General features: G+C 45.1%; 1 protein-coding gene across 5 annotated transcripts in view; it reads left to right on the top strand.

The window, feature by feature from the left end:
* The window catches only part of IWS1 (interacts with SUPT6H, CTD assembly factor 1), a 76,418-nt gene that overhangs the window by 824 nt on the left and 50,472 nt on the right, over nucleotides 1–25,122 (top strand). For 3 of the 5 annotated variants that reach the window (XM_085854143.1, XM_085854141.1, XM_085854144.1), the window contains exons 2-5: nucleotides 598–671; nucleotides 12,894–13,377; nucleotides 14,191–14,244; nucleotides 19,334–19,907. In XM_085854143.1, coding sequence (XP_085710269.1) covers nucleotides 598–671; nucleotides 12,894–13,377; nucleotides 14,191–14,244; nucleotides 19,334–19,907 — 1,186 coding nt within the window. The remainder of the gene's footprint in view (nucleotides 1–597; nucleotides 672–12,893; nucleotides 13,378–14,190; nucleotides 14,245–19,333; nucleotides 19,908–25,122) is intronic. The other 2 variants (XM_085854145.1, XM_085854142.1) reach the window with 1 other exon arrangement.

Here is a 25,122-nt window from a genome sequence, read left to right as displayed (position 1 = left end):
GAGAGAGAGAGAGAGAGAGAGAGAGAGAGAGAGAGAGAGAGTGGGTGAGAGAGAGAGAGTGGGTGAGAGAGAGAGAGTGGGTGAGAGAGAGAGAGTGGGTGAGAGAGAGAGTGGGTGAGAGAGAGAGTGGGTGAGAGAGAGAGTGGGTGAGAGAGAGAGAGAGTGGGTGAGAGAGAGAGAGAGTGGGTGAGAGAGAGAGAGTGGGTGAGAGAGAGAGAGAGAGGGTGAGAGAGAGAGAGGGGGTGAGAGAGAGAGTGGGTGAGAGAGAGAGAGTGGGTGAGAGAGAGAGAGTGGGTGAGAGAGAGAGAGTGGGTGAGAGAGAGAGAGTGGGTGAGAGAGAGAGAGTGGGTGAGAGAGAGAGAGTGGGTGAGAGAGAGAGAGTGGGTGAGAGAGAGAGAGTGGGTGAGAGAGAGAGAGTGGGTGAGAGAGAGAGAGAGAGAGTGGGTGAGAGAGAGAGAGTGGGTGAGAGAGAGAGAGTGGGTGAGAGAGAGAGAGTGGGTGAGAGAGAGAGAGAGTGGGTGAGAGAGAGATATATATGAATATATATACCTTTAAAATGTTACCTTTGCTGTGACGTTGCACTTGCGTGTTGTGCAGATGACGGCGGAGCTACACCAGTTCAAGATGAGCGGGACTTTGATTCAGAAAGCGAGGAGAAAATTCCTGAGCAGGTAGGTAGAAGAGTTTACCTGTTGACAATCACAATCCGGATGCATCACTTGCTTTGAGTGGGTTGGAACTTGAGATCACGAAATTGTCCTCGATTAATGAGTCTATGAACATGTACATGAAAGTTTTCAAATGTCAAAAACTTTGTGCAACATAATGGCTAAATAAACAAGAAAAAGACATCATGCAGAGCACGATACTTGCAAAATCCACCCCCGTCTCCAAAGGTTGCCATGGATACATCGAATTGTCCATTTCATTAAGATTATAATTGACAATCAAAGCTCAGGTTAATCAGATGAAAATTGATTATTTTTCAGATTGAAATTGATGATTTTAGAAGCTTGACCTTGAGTTGACCTTTGACCTTTTGACCTCAAAAACATGAATCAGTGATGCACTATGCAATTGCAGCTTGATTTCCAGGTTAAGCAGATTAAATGGACGATTTTTCAGATAATAATTGATGATTTAATAAGTTTGACCTTGAGTTGACCTTTCACCTTTTGACCTTAAAAATAGTTGGTTTCCCAATCTTGTGATGCAATATGCAAAATCCTGTTCAAATTTCAAGTCAATTAGATGAAAAATGACAATTTTAGAAATTTAACCTCAAGATGACTTTTGACCTCAAAATCAATAGGCTTCTCAGTTGAGACTACCTCTACAATGTGGTAAAGTTTCATGACGATCGGTTTAAAATTGTGACCTGTTGGCAATAACCAGACGGACAGACAGACAAGCCGGTAGGCGACATGGGTGGTCGCGACATAATTGCATACTAGTCATTCAGTTTTTGACGGATCGGGCTGAAAATTTTTGACAAAGAGGTTGATTATAGTGCGCATAAAAGCCTGGAAGCCCATTTTTGATTTTCGATTTTTTTTTTTTTTAGGATTTTTCTAAAATTTCAAAGTCCTCACGGTGGTGTCCATAGCAATGGTGCTCAAAAGCATAGAACTAGATTCTGGTATGACCCTACCTGTCAAGTTTCATCAAAATTGGTTGACTCCTCTGGCCTCGAGCTGTCCATTACATGCAAACAAACAAACAAACAAAAAAAAGACGGTAAATAGACACCCTATTTTTGAAGGACTACCATTTGAAAAATAAAACCTAAATCAAAAATCGGCTCGAGTAAAATTTTCTAAATACCTCGAAGTGTTTGATTCCGAAGTCTCGTTTCTCCACATTCAAAACTGTAGGACAAGTATTGAAAATATCGTATGCGGTTTTTCGGCCGCTGCATAGCAACGGGTGGTTGCTTAGCAACGAAACTCGCGCACACTCCCAGCCCATATGGCACCTGTTCGCCAAGATTCATCGAAATCGGTTTGCTGGTTTGTGCTGTGGAACCTTGCGTTGCAGACACGCACACACACACACGCAGACACGCACACACACACACACACACACACACACACACACACACACACACACACACACACACACACACGGAAAACCCGACAATAAGGGTACTCTAGCAACCACCCAACATAAAGAATACCAAAATCGACTGATTAACATACTTGAAAAATCTTCGATTTTGCAATTAACAAGAGTGAGAATTACTTTACAATATCTGTCCTCCTCCACCTCAGGTCCCAATGAAGAAGAAGAAACCCTATAATACACCGTGTTTGGGTCTATTCGGTAAAATAAAAAGAAAAGCAATTTCATTTACTGGTATATTTTGTCGACTAGAAACCAATAAATCCAACTAGGATAACAAGCCGGAGATAAAAATTAGTTTGCTTTCATACACGCTTGAGCCCATACCCGATCCAAAATGAACAAGAATCTCTCCAATTCACCGTGTTTTGTTTGTTTCTCGGCTTTGCCTGTTTCATATTAAAAACTAGAAGAGCACTCGGTAGAGCGCCTGTCTTCGTCACGTAATGCCTTACCCACGAGAACATATCGGGCCCATTACATTTTTGAAATTACATGCTATGTATCATTTTTGGCCCTATCTCTCAATGGTGAAGAATCACTTTAGATATTAAATAATTCTCGTATCCAGATATGGATCCGGATCTTCACCAAAATCTAATCAGTTCGTCCTTGTCACACACCGAACCTGTCCACAAAATTTTATCCAGATCCGTCCACAACTTTTAGAGATATCCTGTACACAGACTAACAAACAGACAGAAAGGGGTGAAAACATAACGTCCTTCACCTTCGGTGGCAAAGGTAAAAACCTAATGTACATACATGAAGCAAAAATATGCATGTGCATACATAATACTGTTACGAATTTGGAAACCTATCGCACACAACATTCAGGTCCTATAGATTAGTTATATCGGTAAGTATGTGTTTTATAGGTTGCTTCCTTTCCCTTGTCTAATGGGTAAATAAAGGTCCATGCGCTGTGATTTATTTTTATAGTGAGGGTCTTATTGGAAAATAAAATCAGGAACGACAACAGAAACGACCGTTGCGGCAGTGCTGCAGAGAATGAGAACAGCCCCGGGATTCTCCACGTCCCGAGTGAGGGAGGGGTCGGGCCGGCGGAGACGCATAAAAGGGGAGCGAGAAGCTGGTCTAAGAAGAGAGCGGAGGTGGGAGGAGAGAAAGAGCGGAGGAGCGGAAGAGCTCAAGAGCTCCGGACGAAAGAGCATTTCCACGAGCTGGACATCTCGTCTTGCTGGAGCGCTCATCCCAGGGATCCTGTCTGGCTAGTCGTGGTCGACGCCGTCCTTCTCCTCCTCACCACAACCGGGAGCTCGAGAGACGCCAGTCCCCGCAGGAAACACAAGGGTCGCCCGCCGGTGTCCGGGTTCGGCTCGCCTCTCGCCGGACCGACCAGCTTGAAGACCGCACGAGGCGACAGGTCCAAGATAGGTCTCAATAAAGACCATTTGGTCCGGTCATTTTGGGGTATTTGTGTGTGCGTGTGTTTGTCCTGTGGACCCCGTCTTTAAGTAGTTAATTGTTTAAGTGCTTGTGCTGTATCTTCTTCTTTCGGCTAGCTTCCGTTAGGGGTCGCCACAGCGGATCAACCGTCTCCATTTCGCTCTATCCTCCACATCTTCCATTGACACTCCAACCACCCGCATGTCCGTCCTCACCGTATCCATGAACCTCTTCTTTGGCCTTCCTCTTCTCCTCCTGCCTGGCGGCTCCATCTTCAACATCCTTCTCCCGATATACTCCGCTTCCCTCCTGTGCACATGTCCAAACCATCTCAATCTCGCCTCTCTCACTTTGTCTCCAAACCGTTCTACCTGCGCTGTCCCTCTGATATACTCATTTCTTATCCTCTCCATCCTCGTCACTCCCAACGAGAATCGCAGCATCTTTAACTCTGCCACCTCCAGCTCCCCTTCCTGTCTTTTTGTTAGTGCCACCGCCTCCAAACCATACAACATAGCTGGTCTCACTACCGTATTATATATATACTTTCCCCTTAACTCTTGCAGCTACCCTTCTGTCACAGATCACTCCTGCAACTCTTCTCCAACCACTCCATCCTGCCTGCACTCTCTTTTTCACTTCTCTCCCACACTCTCCGTTACTTTGGACAGTTGATCCCAAGTATTTAAACCCATCCACCTTCCCCACCTCAACTCCTTGCAACCGCACCATACCACCACCCTCCCTCTCATTTACTCACATGTACTCCGTCTTACTCCGACTGACTATCATTCCCCTTCTCTCCAGTGCGTACCTCCACCTCTCGAGGCTCGCCTCAGCCTGCTCCCGACTCTCCCTACAGATCATGATGTCATCCGCGAACTTGTGCTTGTGCTGTATATACTTGCATTTCTTATATTTGGTTTCGCTCTGCCATTACATGCTTCCCTCATTCCCCACCTATTGTATAAATAAACCCGCATTTGTTCAATGTCTCAGCTTGTTCGTCTCCATTCCTTCATTGGCTGAGCGTGCGCGTGTTGGAGAAATAGTAAAAGCGGTTTCCGCTGTAAAGGGGACATTTGGACCGACGGGACTTTGGTGACCGTCTGCTCGGGTCACAGACGGTTTGAGTATGCTAAGCGGCTCGTTCCGTACGGGTGCCGTCGAGGGTGTGAAGACTCGATAGATCGCCATGTGGTCTCTCGGTATTTTGAAAATTGGCGACTAACCCTGTACCATGTGGTGGAAATATTGACCCTTCACGGTCCAGAAAAGGACCCATACTCTTCGGACTTTTCTGAAGAAGTACGATCTGAATTCCGGGCGATCGGTCGAGCCGACTCTGCAGCTCCATCTCGCGGTCATGCTCGTGGCCGACGTCCGGCCCCACAACAATTGGTAGTCAGGAGTGCGATTCGGCTCCTCGGCCTCCCCCCCCCTCCCCCGTTCCCCCAAATTGCGAGCATTGAAAAAAATTATTTCCAAGCACGCAACATGTCTCACCAAGACGAGCTGAGGCAGGTGGGTTGTGGTCGTGTAGTGTTAATAGAACCCATGGTTCAGGACACCACCCCCATGCAGGAACTTTCCAAACTGAACCCAGAGTTGTAATGGGCGCAGTGGCTTGGGCGGTGCATGAGCGCCCCCCACGTGCAATTCCCAGCACGGACCAGATGTTAGAAATGATGGGACGATTGATGCAGGATATGAATGAAATGAAATGAAAACGAATGCGCAAAACATGGGAAACCGCATGAGGAATATGAAACGATTTGTGGAGAACATTAATGCCAAAATGGATGCGATGAACGCAGACAGGCATGCATGGAGAGAGGATAGGCGGGCGATGGATTGCAAGATGGCGGCACCACGTGGCAGAACGACCGAACCGAGAGGATGGAGTGTAAATTGTGTCTGTCCCACGATGGAGACGGATAAGGTCGGGACGACAGACCCACGACGATAATTGGGGAGACCGAGACATGTGAACTGAGACACGAGGGGACAACGGAAAAATTAAAAGAGGAGACGAAGAGCCAGGAAGAAATGGAAATAATAAACGAGGTGACGGAGACAGATAAATCAATAGAGGGGGACGAATTAAATGAAATTGATGAACGCACACACATATAGTTAGTGGGGGACAAGGGGGTCGAGCTTGGGGAATGTTTTGTGACCCAGTGCGAGCAGCAGGATAGCCTCCTTCAGGAACGGAGGGAGGAAATACGCTTCCTCGAAGCGGATCGTAACCAGGTGAGTCCGGTCGTGCCGAACGAGGTTGAGGGGTTGAGTGCTGTGAACAGGTACACGCGCAGCTTGGGGGGTAAAGGGATCCCGGGACCCCTTGAGTTAGCACGAATCCCCGAAGTGAATGTCCCGGTGTGTGTGGTAAAAAGTACGTGTGTGTCGAAATGTTTGGTGAAACGTGCGCATAGTGTGAGTGTCATGGCATGCGTGAGTAAAAAGGCGTACGTGAGTGCACGCATGGGGATGGACGGACTGGTCCAGACAGGAGACAGGAATGGCGAGCCTAAGAGGCCACGTAGAGTTGTTTCGAGGGCCGCGCCAGTTTCAAGGGACGCCGCGTGCGAGGCCCGTTCGGCATTTGGCGAGCGGCCCTCGCGCGTGCGTCTTCGTGCAGGGATTGCGGCGCGGGAACGTCCGCGTTTCGGGAAAGACCGTCGCGCGGACGGTTAAAATGGCGGCGAGAGTTGGGTGAATTCGGAACACGCGGGTTCCCATGTGGGCGCATGTACGGGGCATCACGTGCTGCATACCGCGTGTTCTGTGTGCGGAACGCGCATAGCGGGTTTCCGGGACGCTACGCGCGTGCTGGCTGGTGCGGGAAACCGCGCAGGTTCGGTGTGCGAGTGACGTCACTGGGAATCTCGTGGCACGAATGCCGGAGAAACAGCGCACGTCGTCCCACGTGGGGAATTCCCTGAAAGCGAGCGCTGATTGGAATGTGCAGGGTGACGTCATGGTTGCACGGATCGGCCTTTGGAAGGGACGTTGGTATCGCCAATAGGGACGAACGGGCATGCCGAAAACTGCCACCATGGCGCTGCAGGAAAAAAATTAAAAGCCTCGCTTCCAGTACACAGCCCGGATTGGGCAAAGGAAGCACTAGTTTGTGGGAAGGGTTAGCGATAGTTAGACCGGCTTCATGGGGACATGAGTTGTTCCTCATGGAGCCTGTGGAATGGGTTAGTTAGAGGGAATTTTGGATAGATTTAGAAAATGGATTTATTTTTGAAACGCGGGCAGACATGGAATGTGTAGTGGGGACGTAGCTTAGCTACGTAGAGTTCAATGGAACGTGCATTAGGGTAAGGGATGACGAGGGAGCACGAGATAGTTAGGGGAATTTAGTAAGGAGAATGGCAGTGTGGAGTGTTGGTGTGAATTGGAAAGTGGAGAACGTGTGATAAATGAGTGTGGGACAGCGGGCCCGAGTGAGTGAGTGGATGAATGTGGAATGCATGGTGCGAATGACTGAGTGGGGGGAGGAGTGATTCCCACCCAAGTGACCCCGGGGTCAGTGTAATGTTCGTTCGTGGGCTAGTTAAATTTCCCAAAAGGAGTTCGTTTTGTTGTTGGTGTTGAGAGAAGGCATGAAACCCATTTGGAGGGGTGCAGGAATTCATGGACCGGCTGGGAGCGTGGCTTGGAAAGGTGAGTACCAAGTAGTGGGCACCCCGGGTACCGGACTAGTCGGCTCGAGTAGGCCAAGGGTCCAAGGGACCGGGATTGTGTAGTGGGCACGGACGACCCACGGCAAGGGACCCGTAGTGCCAAAATGCCACGTGGGCATCGGAGGGGGGCAATGCCAGAGAGGGCAACCTCCCGCGTTCATAGGGAGCTGGTAGGCTCGGAGACAGCCTCATTTCTGGGGGTGCCATAGATAGAGTTTGGCAGGGGGGAGTCCCTCCCCAGTGAGCCACGCTGCCCAGCCACGAAATTGTGCAAGGGCATGGAGGAAAATTGGAGGGCTAGGCCCAAATTTATAATGGACACCAACACAGGCGACGGGAATCATGGTTTTTGAACCGATAGTTTAATGTGACAGGCGTTTTGGAAAGCCCCGGGGTAGTTTAAAGTGTAATAAATGCTGGGATAGTTGGGAGATGTACCCCATTCGCACCATCCATCCCTTCGCTCTCGGTAGGCCGCTGGACTCACTGTGGAGAAGACTGCTGAACTCTGTGGGAGGCCATTCTGAGGCTTCGCCGGACCTCGAGACAGGACGCTAGTTTCTTCCCTATTCCCCTCCGAAAATAGGAACGTAGGGGTTGGGAATAGATTGACAGGATAGGTTAGCCGGACAAGGACAATAAAGTGGGTTAGGGAGATGTAATTATAAAAATAAAATAATAATAAATAATATAAAAAGGGGCTAAATTTGGTTTTGTGTTACAAATTAAGGGAGTAGGTATGGACAGAGACAGGCAAAGGTGATAGGGTGGGGGGAGACAGTAGGTTAGGTCCGAGCCCGCCTTTGGAGCGGCTGGCACCACCACACTCCCTCCAGACCCACAAGGAATGAGACCAGAGGCCGGCCAGCTTCACCTGCCGGCCTGTTGTGCTGGATCGCCTGTTCCACATGACCTTGCCTTGCCATGCCTTGTTCGCCTGCCTCTGCCATAACCCCATGCCTGCTACCCTTGTTTGCGTTGCCCCTGCATCATTCATCACCATGTGCGCTGGGATCGCCATTGTTTTGCAAAGACTGCCCTGCAGGCAGCCACACCACGGGGACTGCATTGGTGCAGCCCGTACATCGTTTTGCATCCAGTCCATTTTTGTGCTTTTGCATCCACTGCATCTTCCATCCGGTTCCATCCAGTTCATTTCAGGGAGGAGCCAGGGACTGCGTGGGCAGCCGGCTATCTCCCTGTCCTTGCACAAGGGAGCCAGAGACTGCATTGGGCAGCCTGGCTGCCTCTTCAAATGGCCTGTGGGACGGCATATGGCATGCCGGGCTAGGGTGAGTTGCCTCCAGCAGCTGGGGGTAGGAAAGAAATAAGGAAGACTCAAGGGGGACCTTTTGATCAGGCCCTGAGGACGACTGACCTTCAGCTGCTGTACACTCACCATCACACAAACTGTTAACCTTGTCGTGCCTTCTTTCCCACATATGCCAGGTCCTGGGCCATGGTTAGTGTAAAATAATTGATAAGTTAAGGTCGTAAATAAGTTCTTACCCCACCTGCATGTTTGTCCTAGCGCCGGCAATTTTAATCAAGTTGTCTGTGTGAGTCTGTTCGTTTAGCTACGCAGCACACTAGGTTATTTATTTTTGGGACATGAATAAAAAAATGTCGCACTCAGGGATCCGAAGGTAAAATGTACTAGGGGAGAACTTACACATGCTGGTCACACGAAAATTTGACGACTCGGGACGAGTCTGTAAAAAGGGGAGGGGGTAGTGTTTCGAATTTGGAAACCTATCACACACACCATTCAGGTCCTATAGATTAGTTATATCGGTAAGGATGTGTTTTATAGATAGCTTCCTTTCCTTTGTCGAAAGGGGTAAATAAATGTCCATGCACTGTGATTTATTATCTTGCCAAAACAAAGTTTTTGCAAGATATGTTAGTCAGCTTGTATGTTTTTTTTATTTTTATTATCTTGCCAAAACGAAGTATTTGCAAGATATGTTAGTCAGCTTGTATGTTTTTTTTGTTTGTTTGTTTGTCTGTAATCACGTATAAAAAATTCTGCAGAGCACAGTTATCATCGGAAATTTTTGTAACTTCGCATATCAGAGGCCTATAGAGGTCCCTTTCAGTGCACAAAATTTTGAAGGTCAAGGTCAAAGGTCAAGGTAACTTTGGCGCAAATCAGGGGAGTCGACGAAACCCTTATTTTTTGAGTAATTTTGATCGGATCGTCTTCAAACTTCATTGGAATATAGTTCATGGTCTGGCGCTCAGCTGATTAATTTTTGGTGGCGATTGGCCTTGACCTTCATGGTTAGCGCCTGAGGTCAAACATATTTGACCCCAAGGTCAAATTTTCAAGTTTTAGGAACCATATCGTGTAGTACCTCAAATTGAACACCTCGATGAGTGCTTTCTAGATATGTCAAGCTTGAGACATTATGACGTCATTTGGTGACGTTATGAGGCAAAAGCATATTTTTCATGGTTACTCTGTAGAACGATTCTCATCGGAATCTCTCGTAGGCAGATATTCCTCAAGGAGTCGCTCCTGGTGGATAGCAGCTCTGTTCACCTCAGTGTGACCTTAAAGAAGTCACACGTGGTCACCTTTTGGCAAGATACGGGTCACCCTGCGGGTGACATTGGTTTATTTTTATAGTTAGGGTCTTATTGGAAAATAAAATCAGCAACGACAACAGAAACGACCGTTGCGGCAGTGCTGCAGCGAATAAGAACAGCCCTGGGATACTCCGGCCCGAGTGGGGGAGGAGTCGGGCCAGCGGAGACGCATAAAAGGGGAGTGAGAAGCTGGTCTAAGAAGAGAGCGGAGGAGGGAGGAGAGAAAGAGCGGAGGAGCGGAAGAGTTCAAGAGCTCCGGACGAAAGAGCATTTCGCCGACCTGGACATCTCGTCTTGCTGGAGCGCTCGTCCCAGGGAGCCTGTCTGGCCGGTCGTACTCGACGCCGTCCTTCTCCTTACCACAACCGAGAGCTCGAGCGACGCCAGTCCCCGCAGGAACCGCAAGGGTCGCCCGCCGGTGTCCGGGTTTGGCTCGCCTCTCGCCGGACCGACCAGCTTGAAGACCGCACGAGGCGGACAGGTCCAAGATAGGTCTCAATAAAGACCATTTGGTCCGGTTATTTTGGGGTATTTGTGTGTGCATGTGTGTGTCCTGTGGGCCTCGTCTTTAAGTAGTAAATTGTTTAAGTGCTTGTGCTGTATAAAATTGCAATTCTCAATAGTCTGCTGAACTCTGCCCTTACGTGCTTCCCTTATTTCCCTATTGTAAATAAATATCCTATTGTTAAATGTTTCAGCTCGTCCTCATCCTTTCCTTCATTGACTGAGCGTGTCGCGTGCTGGCGAATTAACAGACCACTACCGTGGCCGTTGTAACGGGACAATCGGACCGACGGAACTCGGTGATCAAACCGCTCGTGACGCACACGGAACGAGCACGCTAAGCAGCTCGTTCCGTACGGGTGCCGTCGAGGGTGTGAAGACTCGGTAGATCGCCACGTAGTCTCTAGGTATTTTGAAGATTTTGCAAATAACCCTGTACCACGTGGTGGAAATATTGACCCTTCACGGTCCAAAAAACGTACCCGTAATTTTGGGACTTTACCGCTAGTACCATCTGAATTCCGGGCGATCGGTCGAGCCGACTCTGCAGCTCTATCTCACAGTCGTGCTCGCGGCCGACGTCCGGCCCCGCAACAATACATCGTGGTTATATACCTGGGATCATTTCAATTGCACTGGGCCATGGACTAATATCCAGACCTGAGGCCTGCTGATCTGAACTGCTTCATGCGATTGTGACATTATTTTATTGGGGTAGAGTCAGGCCTGCTGAATATTGACCCAAATACAGTGCCTTCAGAAAGTATTCACACTCCTTGACTGTTTCACATTTTGTTGCGTTACAGCCTGAATTTTTAATGGATTAAATTGAGATTTTTTTTGTCACTGATCTACACATAATACCCCATCATGTCAAAGTGGATTTTTGGTTTTTTTGATAAATTTTTACAAATTAATTTGGTAAAATGAAAAGCTGAAATGTTTTGAGTCAATAAGTATTCACCCACCTCCCCCCCCCCCTTTTGCTATGACATTCCATATTGAGCTCAGGTGCATCCAATTTCCTTTGCTCATTCTTGAGATGTCTCTCCAACATGATTGGAGTCCAGCTGAAGCCAAATCAGTTGCTTTTTTCATCATTGAGAAAGAAACACACCTTTCTACAGAAGGTCCCACAGTTGACAATGCATGTCAGAGCAGAAACTCTACCATGAAGTCAAAGAAACTGTGCGTAGAACTCCGAGATAGAATTGGGAGTCGGCATAGATCTGGGGAAGGGTATAAAATAACTTATAGAATGTTGAAAATTCCCAAGAGCACCGTGAGCTTCATCATTAGGAAATGGAAAGAATATGGAACTACCCTGACTCTTCCTAGAGCTGGCCATCCGACCAAACTGAGCAACTGGGTAAGAAGGACCTTGGTCAGGGACGTGACCACTAACCAAATGACCACTCTGACAGAACTACAGAGTTCCTTGGCTGAGATGGGAAAACCTGCTGGAAGAACAACAGTCTATGTAGCACTTCACAAATATAGGCTTTATGGGAGAGTGGCCAGACGGAAGCCACTCCTGAGAAAAAGGCACGTGACTGCACAAAGAAAAGAAAAAGAAATAGGCACAATTTAACTCTTTGGCCTGAATGCAAAGCGCTACATCTAGCAGAAACCGAGCACAGCTCATCACCCATTTAACATCATCCCAACCGTGAAGCTTGGTGGCTGCAGCAGCATACTATTGGGATGTTTTTCCATGGTGGGGACTGGGAAACTTGTAAGGATAGAGGGAACAATGAATGGAGCCAAGTACAGGCAAATCCTTGAGGAGAACCTGTTTCAGAGTAAAAAAGGCTCGAGATTGCAGAGAAGATTTACGTTCCAACAGGACAATGACTCCAAGCATCCAGCCAAAGCAACACTGGAATTGCTTCAGAACAAGAACGTGAAAGTCCTCGAGTGGCCCAGCCAAAGCCCAGACTTGAATCCCATTGAGAATCTGTGGAAAGACTTGAAAATTGCTGTTCACAGACGCTCCCCATCCAATTAGACAGAGATTGATCAAATCTGCAAGAAATAATGGGAGAAAATCCCCGAATCCAGATGTGCAAAGCTGATACAGACGTACCTAAGACTCGAAGCTGTAATCGCTGCCAAAGGCACTTCTACAAGGTATTGACTCGGGGAGCTGAATTGTTATGTAAATTAGATATTTCTGTATTAAATTTTCAATTAACTTGTAAAAATTTCTCAAAACATTTTTTCAACTTGTCGTTATGGGTTATTTTATGTAGATCATTGACGAAATAATCTCAATTTAATCCATTTTAAGTGTGTAGCACTTGTAGCATTGTAGCACAACAAATGTGAAAAAGTCAAGGAGTGTGTGTGGTGTCGATACTTTCTATCCAAGATTAGAAAGTGCATAACCCTTTGAAAAATTGACGAAATGCCCTGAAACTCCAACTTGTTGTGTAACTTATAATTGCATGCAGACTGCATTTTGGTGAAAAATACAAATAAACATCCTGTGATGAGTTATAATACAGGAATCATGACTTGTTCAAGTTTCTTGCCCGCTCTTATGATACGCAATCGCTTTTTTGACAGGATTATGAAGAAGGAGAGCACATATCTGACGAAGAATTGAGCTGTACTTTGCCGGTGCTGCCACGTGCTGAGAGCAGTGATGGCGAAATGCGTGAGGATGCAGAGAGTGATGTGGAACGTGAGGCTGGTGAAATTGCTGGGGATTCTGACAGTGATGCTGGCCAAGCTGATGAAGAAGAGCAGGAGGAAGGAGAACTTGACGATGATGATGAGCCAGAGGAAGAGGATTTCGTGAGACCCAATTCAGAGTTTTCTCATGCTGGGGGAAAGCAGTATGCACATGACATTGAAGAGAAAAGAAACTCTGAATTTCCCCAGAATGGAGGACGAGAAGAAGAAGAAGTAGGAGAAGAAGAAGAAGGAGAAGAAGAAGAAGAAGAAGAAGCAGAAGAAGAAGAAGAAGAAGAGGTGTTGAGGGACAATGAGTGGGAAAGTGAACAACGTTGGCAATCGGAAAATGAAAGTGATGGCGAAGAAGTTTCAGGTTGGTCAAAAGTATCATCACTTTCTCCCAATACACGAGCTTTTTTCTTCTTCTTGGTGTTCCACTTGTGTACCTGCACTGTTCTGTGTTTCCTCCTCCACTGAAGGTGGACAGAGGTTAAGTTTTCATCCCTGTTTGTTTGTTTGTCTGTCTGTGAGCATGACCGCAAAAAGTTGTGAACAAATTCAGACGAAACTTAGAAGAATTGATAGAAACAAGGAAGAATTGATTCAATTTTGGTGAAGATCTGGATCTGAGAATTTTTGAACCGATTCTTTACCATTGAGTGATGGAGCTAAAAACTATCCATAATACGATATCTCAAAAAGTTATGTACAGATTTGGGTGAAACTTGGTGGATAGGTCGTGTGTGTCTTAAGGAAGAACAAATTCGATTTTGGTGAAGATCCGGATCCAGATACGAGAATTTATTTAATTTGTAAAGTGATTTTTCACCATTGAGAGATGGGACCAAAAACTATATATAGCTGATATTTCAAAAAGTTGTGGACGAATTATGACAAAACTCGGTGGATGGATGATACGAAATGTAAACTGTTCATCCTTGTAGAGTTATGCGCTTTGCTGAGTGCCGTTCTTGTTCACTTTGATATTACTTGTCCGTGTGTTATTGGGTTGCCTGTTCACTTCTGTCACATTCTCTCTGTTTTGATATTCACGACCTCCTCTCCTCACCCCCCCCCCCACCCTTGCACTGGGTTCTACCATGATCATTGATCTCTATATGTAAAGTATTTTCACATCTGGGCTGTGATTGAAATACGTTGCTTTCACTTTTCTCTTTTGTTTCAGCGAAGAGAAAGGCTTCCGAGAGTGAAAATGAAGAAGATGAGAACATGGAAATTGGTGAGTACAATCTGTTACTATAGAGAGGGAATGTAGGGATGAGGGGTGAATATATTTTTATTAAACAAATGAAATGATGAACTCACTCTTACAAGATTTTGCTGTGTTCTGGACCCATCCCACCCCCCTCACTCCCCCCACAAAGAGTTAATGCAACACAGACCTGTGATTACAGCATCGAGACAACAGAGAAAAGCAAAAATATCAATAATTTGTCTTTCATGTCTGAGCTTCTGTCTGTATCTCAATTGGAGATTTTTCTGTATGCTGGATACAGCGGTCGAGCATCTGAGTGATGGTCATGTGTTTGTAAGCTTCTGATTCATTGTACGAAGTCCACACTGCATAACCCAGTGCTGCATCCTGACTGCTTTCTCCTGGAAAAGATTTCCAGGAACATCTCACTGCTCACTTCCAGGATCTCTGCTCACCTCCACTCATTTTGTTCCTCTGTTTTTTTCCTGGTTGTGGAATCAACTTCCACATTCTCTTCAATCTCATTCTTCTTTCCAAGTATTCAAGACAGCTGTTCACCACCATCTCAGATTGTCCCCCATTCAAAACCATGATCTTTTCCACCCCTATGAACCACCCCGAGCCCACCTCTCCAATTTTCCAGTTTTTCCTTCCTGAGAGTTTCCTTCTGGATCCATCTTGTTCACCTCTCGCATATTCCTTTATCCTTCATCGTTACCCGCATCCCTTGTTTGTCCTTCTCTATTTCATCTCTCGGCCCTTCTGTTGGCATTTCACCCACTTTCTGCTGTTCCTTTTGTTCTTCTGTGTCCTGATCTGTACTACGTTCTTGCTCTTTCATGAGCGTTGACTTGATACAAAAGATACCATGGTAGAATGGCTCTTTGACTGATTATTCGGGTAGTTTGATGGTATGTGTGATGTGATTTTGCAGGTTCCCTTGGTGCCTCAAGGTCATGACGTGTATGTTCGTATCACTAACAGTCCAAAGAACCAATCCCCAATGGTCTGAACAAATACATTGTTTCATTTTGTGTCTGCATTTCCGGTATTCTTGTGTGTGTCCTGATGAGCTGCAAGACTAAAAGCTTCGACAATGTCTGTTCTTTTTTCTGCTGTTTTCCAATTAATATATTTATTTACTCGCAGTGCTCCATAAAGGATGTCAGCAGATTATTTTATTGTGCTGACATTTCCAGAATTTATATATTTTATTTTACTTTCAGCATTTGTTATGAATTTACTTGATCGATTTATTTTCCTTTGTATCCCAATCTGTCTGTTATTCAAACAAAATGAATATTATTTCTTTCAAAACATAGCAGCAGGTGCAGATATACTCGCTGGAAACTTGACACGGCAGACACGACTCCCAAGGGAGGTTTTTGTGATTTCTTTTATTTTGTGTGTTTGGGGGGGGGGAAGGAACAAATATATACCCCAAAGCCCTAAAATGACTGCATCTGGGTGATGTAGATTGGGAGACTCTAACAACAGGGCAATCAGCATCAGAGAAATGGGAAACCTTTAAGGAGCAAATGTGTAGAGTGCAGAGTAAGTACATTCCAATGAGGTGTAAAACTAGAAGCAGAAAGAGACCAGGGTGGTTGAGCAGTGAGAGGAGGAATGTTATAAAGGAGAAGCAGGAGGCATTTATTAGGTATAAAATAACAGGACTGGAGTTAGATTTATATGACTATCGAAGTAAACAGAGACAAGTTAAGAAAATAACTCGTCAAGCCAAAAGAGAGTATGAGAAGAACATGGCGAAGAATATTAAATGTAAAAGCAAGGCATTCTTTAAGTATATCAGTGGAAAAGAACAGGTCAGGACCAGTGTGGGCCCATTGAGGAATAGCACCGGGGGAGTGGTTCGTGATGCAAGTGAGATGGCAGGCTTATTAAACAGGTATTTTGCTTCAACTTTTACACAAGAGCAGTCAGGAGAATTGCCAATAGCTGAGTGTAGTATAGCTACCAAGGTGGTGAGGAAAGACTTTTACAGAAGATCCAGGTTGGAGTGGAGGAAGTAAAGGAACAGCTCGGTAATCCAAGAGAAGATAAGGCTCCGGGGCCAGATAATATGCACCCGAGAGTATTGAGGGAGGTGGCTGAGCAGGTAAGCGAGATGTTAACAGACTTTTTCAATAGTTTACTGGAGTCAGGACAGGTACCGGAGGATTGGAAAGTAGTAAATGTAACACCATTATTTAAGAAAGGATCCAGAGAAGAATTGGGAAACTATAGACCTGTTAGTTTAACTTCACTTGTGGGGAAGGTGTTGGAGACATTAATTAAAGACCAGATGAGGAACCGTTTAAACAAATTCAAACTAATTAAAGGTAGTCAGCATGGGTTTACCAAAGGAAGTTCCTGTTTAACAAATCTTTTGGAGTTCTATGAAGCAGTGTCTGATTTGGTGGATCATGGAAAGGCAGTGGACATAGTATATCTCGACTTAAAGAAGGCATTTGATAAGGTAACACATCGGAGGTTGTTTGCCAAAGTGAGGGCTTGTGGATTGGCTGGTCAGGTAGCTAATTGGATTGCAAACTGTCTTAGTGATTGGAAGCAAAGAGTTGCTGTGAGTGGAAGGATGTCTTACTGGGAGGATGTAAGTCGTGGGGTACCTCAGGGATCGGTACTCGGACCATTATTATTGATAATTTACATTAATGATTTGAATAATTGGGTGAAGAGTAAGCTTTCCAAATTTGCAGATGACACAAAGCTTGGAGGCAATATGGACAGCAGGGGGTGGGGGGGTGTTGAGATGCAGGAAAGTATTGATACTTGCATAGATTGGGTAAAAGATTTGTAGATTGAATTTAACCTGAGCAAGTGGCAGGTGTTGGGGATGGGAAAGAATAATGAAAATAGAGATTACGGGATGCAAGGGGTAATTTTGGAGTGTGTTACACAGGAGAAGGATCTGGGGCTGGTAATAGATTCGGGAGGTAAGCAGGCAGCATAGTGCCGGGTAGCAAAAGGTAAAGCAAACAGGGTTTTAGGTTGTTTTCGGAGAGGGATCATTTATATATCAAAAGAGGTGGTGTTAACATTGTGCAGGAATTTAGTGAGGCCACATCTAGAATATTGTGTGTAGTTTTGGTCACCACAATTCAGAAAGGACATAGATGCCAGATAGAGGGTTCAGCGCAGAGCTACAAGATTGATTCTGGGCCGAGATAGACTTAGCTATGGGGAGCGGCTGAAGGTGACAGGGCTTTATACACTAGAAATGAGGCGGTAATCAAGGAGATATGATAGAGATGTTTAAGATAATGAAAGGTGTAGCTAAAGTAAGTGCATATATATATATATATATATATATATATATATATATATATATATATGTATATATATGTATATATATGTATATATATGTATATATATACATACATATATACAGTGGGGAGAACAAGTATTTGATACACTGCCGATTTTGCAGGTTTTCCCACTTACAAAGCACGTAGAGGTCTGTAATTTTTTTTTTATCATAGGTACACTTCAACTGTGAACGACGGAATCTAAAACAAAAATCCTGAAAATCACAGACCTGTTAGTTTAGTCTTTAAGAAGCCCTCCCATTCTTCACTCATTACCTGGATTAACTGCACCTGTTTGAACTCGTTATCTGCATAAAAGACAGCTGTCCACACTCAATCAATCAGACTCCAACCTCTCCACAATGGGCAAGACCAGAGAGCTGTCTAAGGACATCAGGGACAAAATTGTAGACTTGCACAAGGCTGGGATGGGCTACAGGACAATAGGCAAGCAGGTTGGTGAGAAGGCAACAACTTTTGGCGCAATTATTAGAAAATGGAAGAAGTTCAAGATAACAGTCAATCTCCCTCGGTCTGGGGCTCCATGCAAGATCTCACCTCATGGAGCCTCAATGATCATGAGAAAGGTGAGGGATCAGCCCAGACCTACACGGCAGGACCTGGTCAATGACCTGAAGAGAGCTGGGACCACAGTATCAAACAAAACCATAAGTAACACATTACGCCGTCATGGATTAATATCATGCAGCGCACGCAAGGTCCCTCTGCTCAAGCCAGCGCATGTCCAGGCCCGTCTGAAGTTTGCCAATGACCATCTGGATGATCCAGAGGAGGAATGGGAGAAGGACATGTGGTCTGATGAGACCAAAATAGAGTTTTTGGTTTAAACTCCACTCGCCGTGTTTGGAGGAAGAAGAAGGATGAGTACAACCCCAAGAACACCATCCCAACCGTGAAGCATGGAGGTGGAAACATCATTCTTTGGGGATGCTTTTCTGCAAAGGGGATAGGACAACTGCACCGTATTGAGGGGATGATGGATGGGGCCATGTATCGCGAGATCTTGGCCAACAACCTCCTTCGCTCAACAAGAGCATTGAAGATGGGGCGTGGCTGGGTCTTCTTGCACGACAATGACCCGAAACACACAGCCAGGGCAACAAAGGAGTGACTCCGTAAGAAGCATCTCAAGGTCCTGGAGTGGCCTAGCCAGTCTCCAGACCTGAACCCAATAGAAAATCTTTGGAGGGAGCTGAAAGTCTGTGTTGCCCAGCGACAGCCCCAAAACCTGAAGGATCTGGAGAATATCTGTATGGAGGAGTGGGCTAAAATCCCTGCTGCAGTCTGTGCAAACCTGGTTAAGAACTACAGGAAACGTCTGATCTCTGTAATTGCAAACAAAGGTTTCTGTACCAAATATTAAGTTCTGTTTTTCTGATGTATCAAATACTTATTTCATGCAATAAAATGCAAATTAATTATTTATAAATCATACAATGTGATTTTCAGGATTTTTGTTTTAGATTCTTTCTTTCACAGTTGAAGTGTACCTATGATAAAAATTGCAGACCTCTACGTGTTTTGTAAGTGGGAAAACCTGCAAAATCGGCAGTGTATCAAATACTTGTTCTCCCCAGTGTGTGTGTGTGTGTGTGTGTGTGTGTGTGTGTGTGTGTGTGTGTGTGTGTGTGTGTGTGTGTGTGTGTGTGTGTGTGTGTGTGTGTGTGTGTGTGTGTGTGTGTGTGTGTGTGTGTGTATATATATATATATTATATACATACTATATATCACAATCACGACTGGTTTTCATTGTCTTTATTCAGAATGTGTTCCAGCCAGGAAGAAGAGCCGTGTGATATCTGAAGATGAAAATGACGATGTGGATGATGGTTTAAGAGAAAAGCACAGTGTGGGAGAGATAAATTGGGGAATTGAAAGAAAGGACGAAAAAGCAATGGAAGAAGAGGATTATGAGGACCACGAGGTTATGGCTATTTCGGCAGAAAAGGGTGTTTCATCTGGATCTGAGGAAGAGGATGGTGAGCCGAGGCCTTTGTCAAAGTCTCCACCGCACCTCGCTCACTTACGCTCTGACGATGAAGAAGAATTGAATCCGGAAGACCAACCTGCAGGTCCAAGCCGTGGGCAAGGCCTGGTATCGGACAGCGATTCTGATCAGGACAGAACATCCACCCAGGGAAAAGACTCTTTAACTTTGGATGAAGAGCCAGAGGCTGTCTCCAATTCACCAGCAGAAATAGAAGAAAGGACAGGAAAGGAAGAGATGTTTGATCGATTAGAAGGAGACCAACAAGAAGAACTTACACATAACGAAGATGTAGAGTCACCAGAGAAGGATGATCAACCTTTGGCCAGTGACAATGAATCTGCAGATGAGTATGTTTTATAAAACTTGTTGTTATTGTTGTCTTTAATCATTAATGTTTTGTTAATTTAATTTTTACCCAATGTCTAAGGCTTGTGATCAAACTGCAATGTAACTTCATGATGGGAAATTTAATTGAGGTGTACAACAATGTAATGTGTGAACATGTGTACATCTTGTTCTCCACATTTCACTACCCATCGTCCTTTGTCTGATGTCAATTTCACGTAATGTCAATGCCATGCATTGTCTTTCTCTGTACTTCCATAAATTTGCTTCTGATCGATCTGTAGAATCTCGTCCCTCCACTTCATAGACATCCTTTAACAATTGTACAACTTTATTAAATACATTGTTATATTTTTTGAGGTATGCTCTAAAAGGTAGGTGTAGATCTCACATATTGGTTCACAAAAAAAAATTTTCACGAAAAATATAATTGGTTCACGAAAAAATATTTTCACGAAAAAATATTTTCACGAAAAATATAATTGGTTCACGAAAAAATATTTTCACGAAAAATATGTGACCACTATTTTCGTTATTGTTGTGTGTCTGTCTGTCTGTCTGTCTGTCTGTTTGTCTGTCTGTATGTCTGTCTGTCCCGAGCATAGCTCTGTGGGTTTTGATCCGATCCTGATGAAATTTTGGTGGGAGGTTTATATCATGATCTAGTTGTCTTTTCCTGAAAATGGGCATGGTCCGCCCATAAAAAACATGTGTTTTTAGGGGGTAGCCGATTTCAATTTGCATCTTCTCCTAGGGGTTTTGTCGAACCTGACAGGGGTTTCGGTATTTGGTTCGCCCAATGGAACCTGCATAGCCCCACGGAGCTCGATTTTTCATTTTCGTCCCAAGGCCAAGGTCACAAGGTCACGAACTTAGAAAATTGCGATTTTGACATAAAATAATTTCTTCTCCAAGGGGTTTGTCGAATCTGGCAGGAGTTTTTGATATTTGGTTAGCCCAATGGCACATGCATAGCCCCACAGAGCTCGATTTTTCATTTTCGTCCCAAGGTCAAGGCCACAAGGTCACGAACTTAGAAAATTGCGAATTGTGTTTTTAGGGGGTAGCCGATTTCAATTTGCATCTTCTCCTCGGGGGTTTGTCGAATCTAGCAGGGGTTTTGGTATTTGGTTAGCCCAATGGCACCTGCATAGCCACACGGAGTTCGATTTTTCATTTTAGTCCCAAGGTCATGAACTTGGGACTAAAATGAAAAATCGAGCTATGTGGGGCTATTTCAAATTTCGAATTTTGAGATAAAAATCAGACGACCGCCCAAACTTTTAGAGCGAGGATGACAATATTTTTTATGCATAATCTTGAGGTCATTCCCCACCTAAAGTCTTGAAACCATTTTTCTCTATCTCGAACACCTTGCCCGTGGCGCCCCCTTCAAGTTTGTTTTTACGCTGATTTCATCAAAGTATGGATAATCCGAGGAGTGTGAAATGCCATATAGCCAATATAACATTATATTGTTCCTGGAATGTTCCAGAGGAAGTTTTGCACCAAAGGTCATAATCCTTGACCTTTGACCTTTAAAGTTCACAAAGGTCGAATTTTCAAAGTTGTGGAAATCATACCGGGTTTTTGACCTTCTTCGACGAACTAACTCCATTAAGCTATAGCACGTATCCTGTTTCCTTATTTTAATGTCCTCAACATTGTTTTGGGACCTTTAAAGGTTATGCAAAGGTCAAATTTTTTAAGTTGTTAAACGAAACCGGGTTTTCAACATTTTGCAGCTAATAACCTGTCACTCGTACCACATCATGTTGATCATTTTTATAACTTGGTCAAACATTACCACATTGTCTCATCCTTGACTTCTGAAACAATCTACATCGTCAAATACCACTCGTGAACAATCGTCGTCTTCAGACTTGTACAAGTATATATTTTCTGTTTCTTTGAGGATTTTAATTGGTTGGTTCAGGATTTGGAAGAGATGTACAATAAAACACCGAAATAAATGGAACATCTGTTGTTTTGGATGAATATTAAGGCTTCGATATATATTTATATATTTTTATATATGAAGACCACAAGGGGAAAACCAGAGATGTCACTTTTTATAAATTTCAGGGTTATTGCACCTGCCAATAGTTGGCAACATAAGGTTTCCTCTCACAATATTACTTTAACAAATAACCAGGGGTGTCACATGATTTATATGGTATAAAGTTTAGCCGTGCAATGAAAAAACAAGTGTTGTCAAAGCTGAACAAGTAGAAACCCAGAGTTGTCAGTACTTTACTCCTGGTTATCTCCCTTTCATTCATGTTAATTGTTCCACCATAATATTCAAAGTTGAGAAACTAAAAAATGAAAGGTTGTAAATCTTTCACAGCAGAAACTCTGAGCACTACAATGGCCTATTTGGTTATATCATGGACTCCGTAGTTGGTGCATATCATGGTTCAAGCCTGGTCAAACCTTTATTGTGACTTTTATGGGACCCACGCCATGGCTTAATGGTTAGCGCGTCTGAGTACCCATCCTCATTCGATGTACCCACCGCCCAATCAACCTGCTTCAGTATATGAGGGAGACACATGAGGTGACCGGCTATCGCGGGGGTGGTTTATCCTTGGTGTCCTCCCGGATTTCCATCATATTAAGTAGTACGGAGTAAGAAATGGAGAATCCGTCGTCATATAAGCGAAATACCCTTGAGTATGGCGTTGAACACCAATCAAACAAAAAAACAATGACCGTTTAATGTTCAAAAAAATAATCTGTGATCACCAAAGTCATGTAATGTATGCTAATAACCAACAAGCATGAATTTGCGACACATCCTGGGTTAAAATTGCATGGAAATTATTAAACAAGGGAAAAACCAGTGATGTCAGTTTGCAACATTGATTCGTTCTTTGCTCTTAAATTAAATAACACAGAAGCTTGGCAAATGCTACATGCTTAATTTGATCAGCCAATGATCACTCTTCCTTTTACTGGAAAAGAAATCTATATGAGAGTTATTAAACAGTCCACCAAAGTCTTGAAACTTTGTTTTTCAGTTTCTTCAAAATTGACTTATCCTGACATCTCTGGTTTTCCCCTTGTGGTCTTCATATGTATATATTTTTATTTATGTATATATATATTTATATATTTTTATATATGTATATATATTTATATATTTTTATATATTGTTACGGAAATGGCTCTTAATGGGACTACTAAAGATAGGATTAGCTCAGATCCCCCATTAAATTCATGTATAGATAGGTTGTGTGGTGTCAGGGACGATATGTGTATCGGGAGGTGTAGAAGACTTTTTCTGTTCATACGGTGGTGGAACGAGAGATGATTCTTCTTCCTCTCCTGTACGAACGGGAGGGGAGTGGCCTAGAGCGAGAGGTGTGGCATGGACAGGAAGTGACACGAAGGGGCGGAGACTTTGGTGAGAGAGTCACCGAGAGAAGCGAGAGAAAGGAGAAACAAAAGATGAGTATGTGGAAATAGTGGCGCTCGAAGTGTGCTCGTGTTTCGAAGCGAGCGGAAAAAGGGACCTCGTGGACAGGTTCAGTTTTGGCGGTTTGAAAAATGCAGGCAGTTGAGAGGAGAGCTCGCGTCTCGAAGCGAGCAAACAAAGGAGTGCTGTGTGTGAGGAACGGCCGGGTTCTCGAGGCGTGCTCGGAGTCGCTTCGAGGCGAGTAAACAAAGGAGGCACCGTGTTGGATCTGCCGGGAGAGATGCTGAACCGACCTGCACGTCGGTGATTTTACCGAGAGAGGCACTGAGAGGACGAAGCGGGAGTCGGGCTTCAAGGCGGGAAGGCTGGAGAGGAGACACCGGACCTTCGGACGGTCCTTACTCACCAACGGCGCGTCACGTTTGCCGATCCGCCTGTGGAACTCGGACCTCGACTGGGGCCTCGTCTGGAGAACAGGCCAGGCCGGGATTTGTGTGCTGGACCGTGAGAGAGATCAGCTATGGCTCATCTTCGACCTTAAGCGAGGTCAGAGCGCGCGGAGACCGCGCACGCCGTGACTAAAGGAGGAAGAATACCACGCCGCCATCTTGCCGCGCAGCACGTTCGAGCGGGAGTTTGATCAATCATCAATGATGAGCAACCTGCTGGAGAGAAGCGACCGGACAGAGGTGACTCTGGAACGAAGCAGGTACGTGGGTACATGCATACATGGTGCGGACAATGAGCTTAGGGTAGAGATTGAATTTTGTGTTAACGAAGAGACTCTGTCCGATGGGGTGCACGTATGCGTGACCCCTGAATGTGTGTGTGTGTGTGTGTGTGTATGTGTGTGTGTGTGTGTGTGTGTGTGTGTGTGTGTGTGTGTGTGTGTGTGTGTGTGTGTGTGTGTGTGTGTGTGTGTGTGTGTGTGTGTGTGTGTGTGTGTGTGTGTGTGTGGAGTGCCTGTGGGTGAATGTTGTGAGCCCACAGTCCAGACTACAGCACCGGTATGTGCTGCCGAGGCCAAAGAGTGTGTGAGTACTCACCTGACAGTCTAGAATGTAAGCCCTGGAGTGTGAGGCAGTTGGTCAGTACACAGGCAAGGTTGAAGGTGTGGAATGTCAACACAACCTTGGAATGCGTGCAGCCTGCTGTGTGTGCGAGTCCTGAGCGTGGAATGAGTGGTGACATAGGAAATAGGTTTGAGGTGCAAGGGGAAATAGAGATGCCACCAAGACAGAACTTGAGCCAAGGGACAGAAACCATAATGGACAGCTCCGCATGGGTTCTTACAGAGTTGGAGGTGCTGCATCCAGGAGCAGTTTTAGATTGGATTTTAGAAATCCAATTTAGAAATTGGATTTTATTTTCTCTATTAGCCTCACAGGAACTTTGGAGTGGAGTGCAGATGAGTGGCAGGCGGCACTGGCGTGTGTCACTTGGTCTTCAGACCTTTCTGAGCACACAAGTGGTTTGGCTAGCTGAATGGGGTTTATCTGTCTTCAGGGAGTTATGGGGAAGAGGGGGAGGCCATTCCACCTATTGGGGTTTACCTGATTTCCATGAACCCTGTAGAAGAGGGGGAGGCCAATCCACCTATTGGGGTTTACCTGATTTCCGTGAACCCTGTAGAAGAGGGGGAGGCCATTCCACCTATTGGGGTTTACCTGACTTCCGTGAACCCTGGAGAAAAGGAGGGGGTAGATCACAGCCCCCATTGAGGCGTGACCCCTTTGAGCCGTGGCGGAAAGGCGGCGGGGTCATGTAATGGGTAATGAGGGATTCGTTCCCTCATT

This window comes from Eptatretus burgeri, chromosome 14 (genome assembly GCF_056783735.1).
Source record: "Eptatretus burgeri isolate ZD-2024b chromosome 14, Ebu_testis_v1, whole genome shotgun sequence".
Lineage (NCBI taxonomy): Eukaryota > Metazoa > Chordata > Myxini > Myxiniformes > Myxinidae > Eptatretus > Eptatretus burgeri.
Note: the sequence above shows the minus strand (reverse complement) of the source record. Positions and strands in the feature narration are given on the sequence as shown.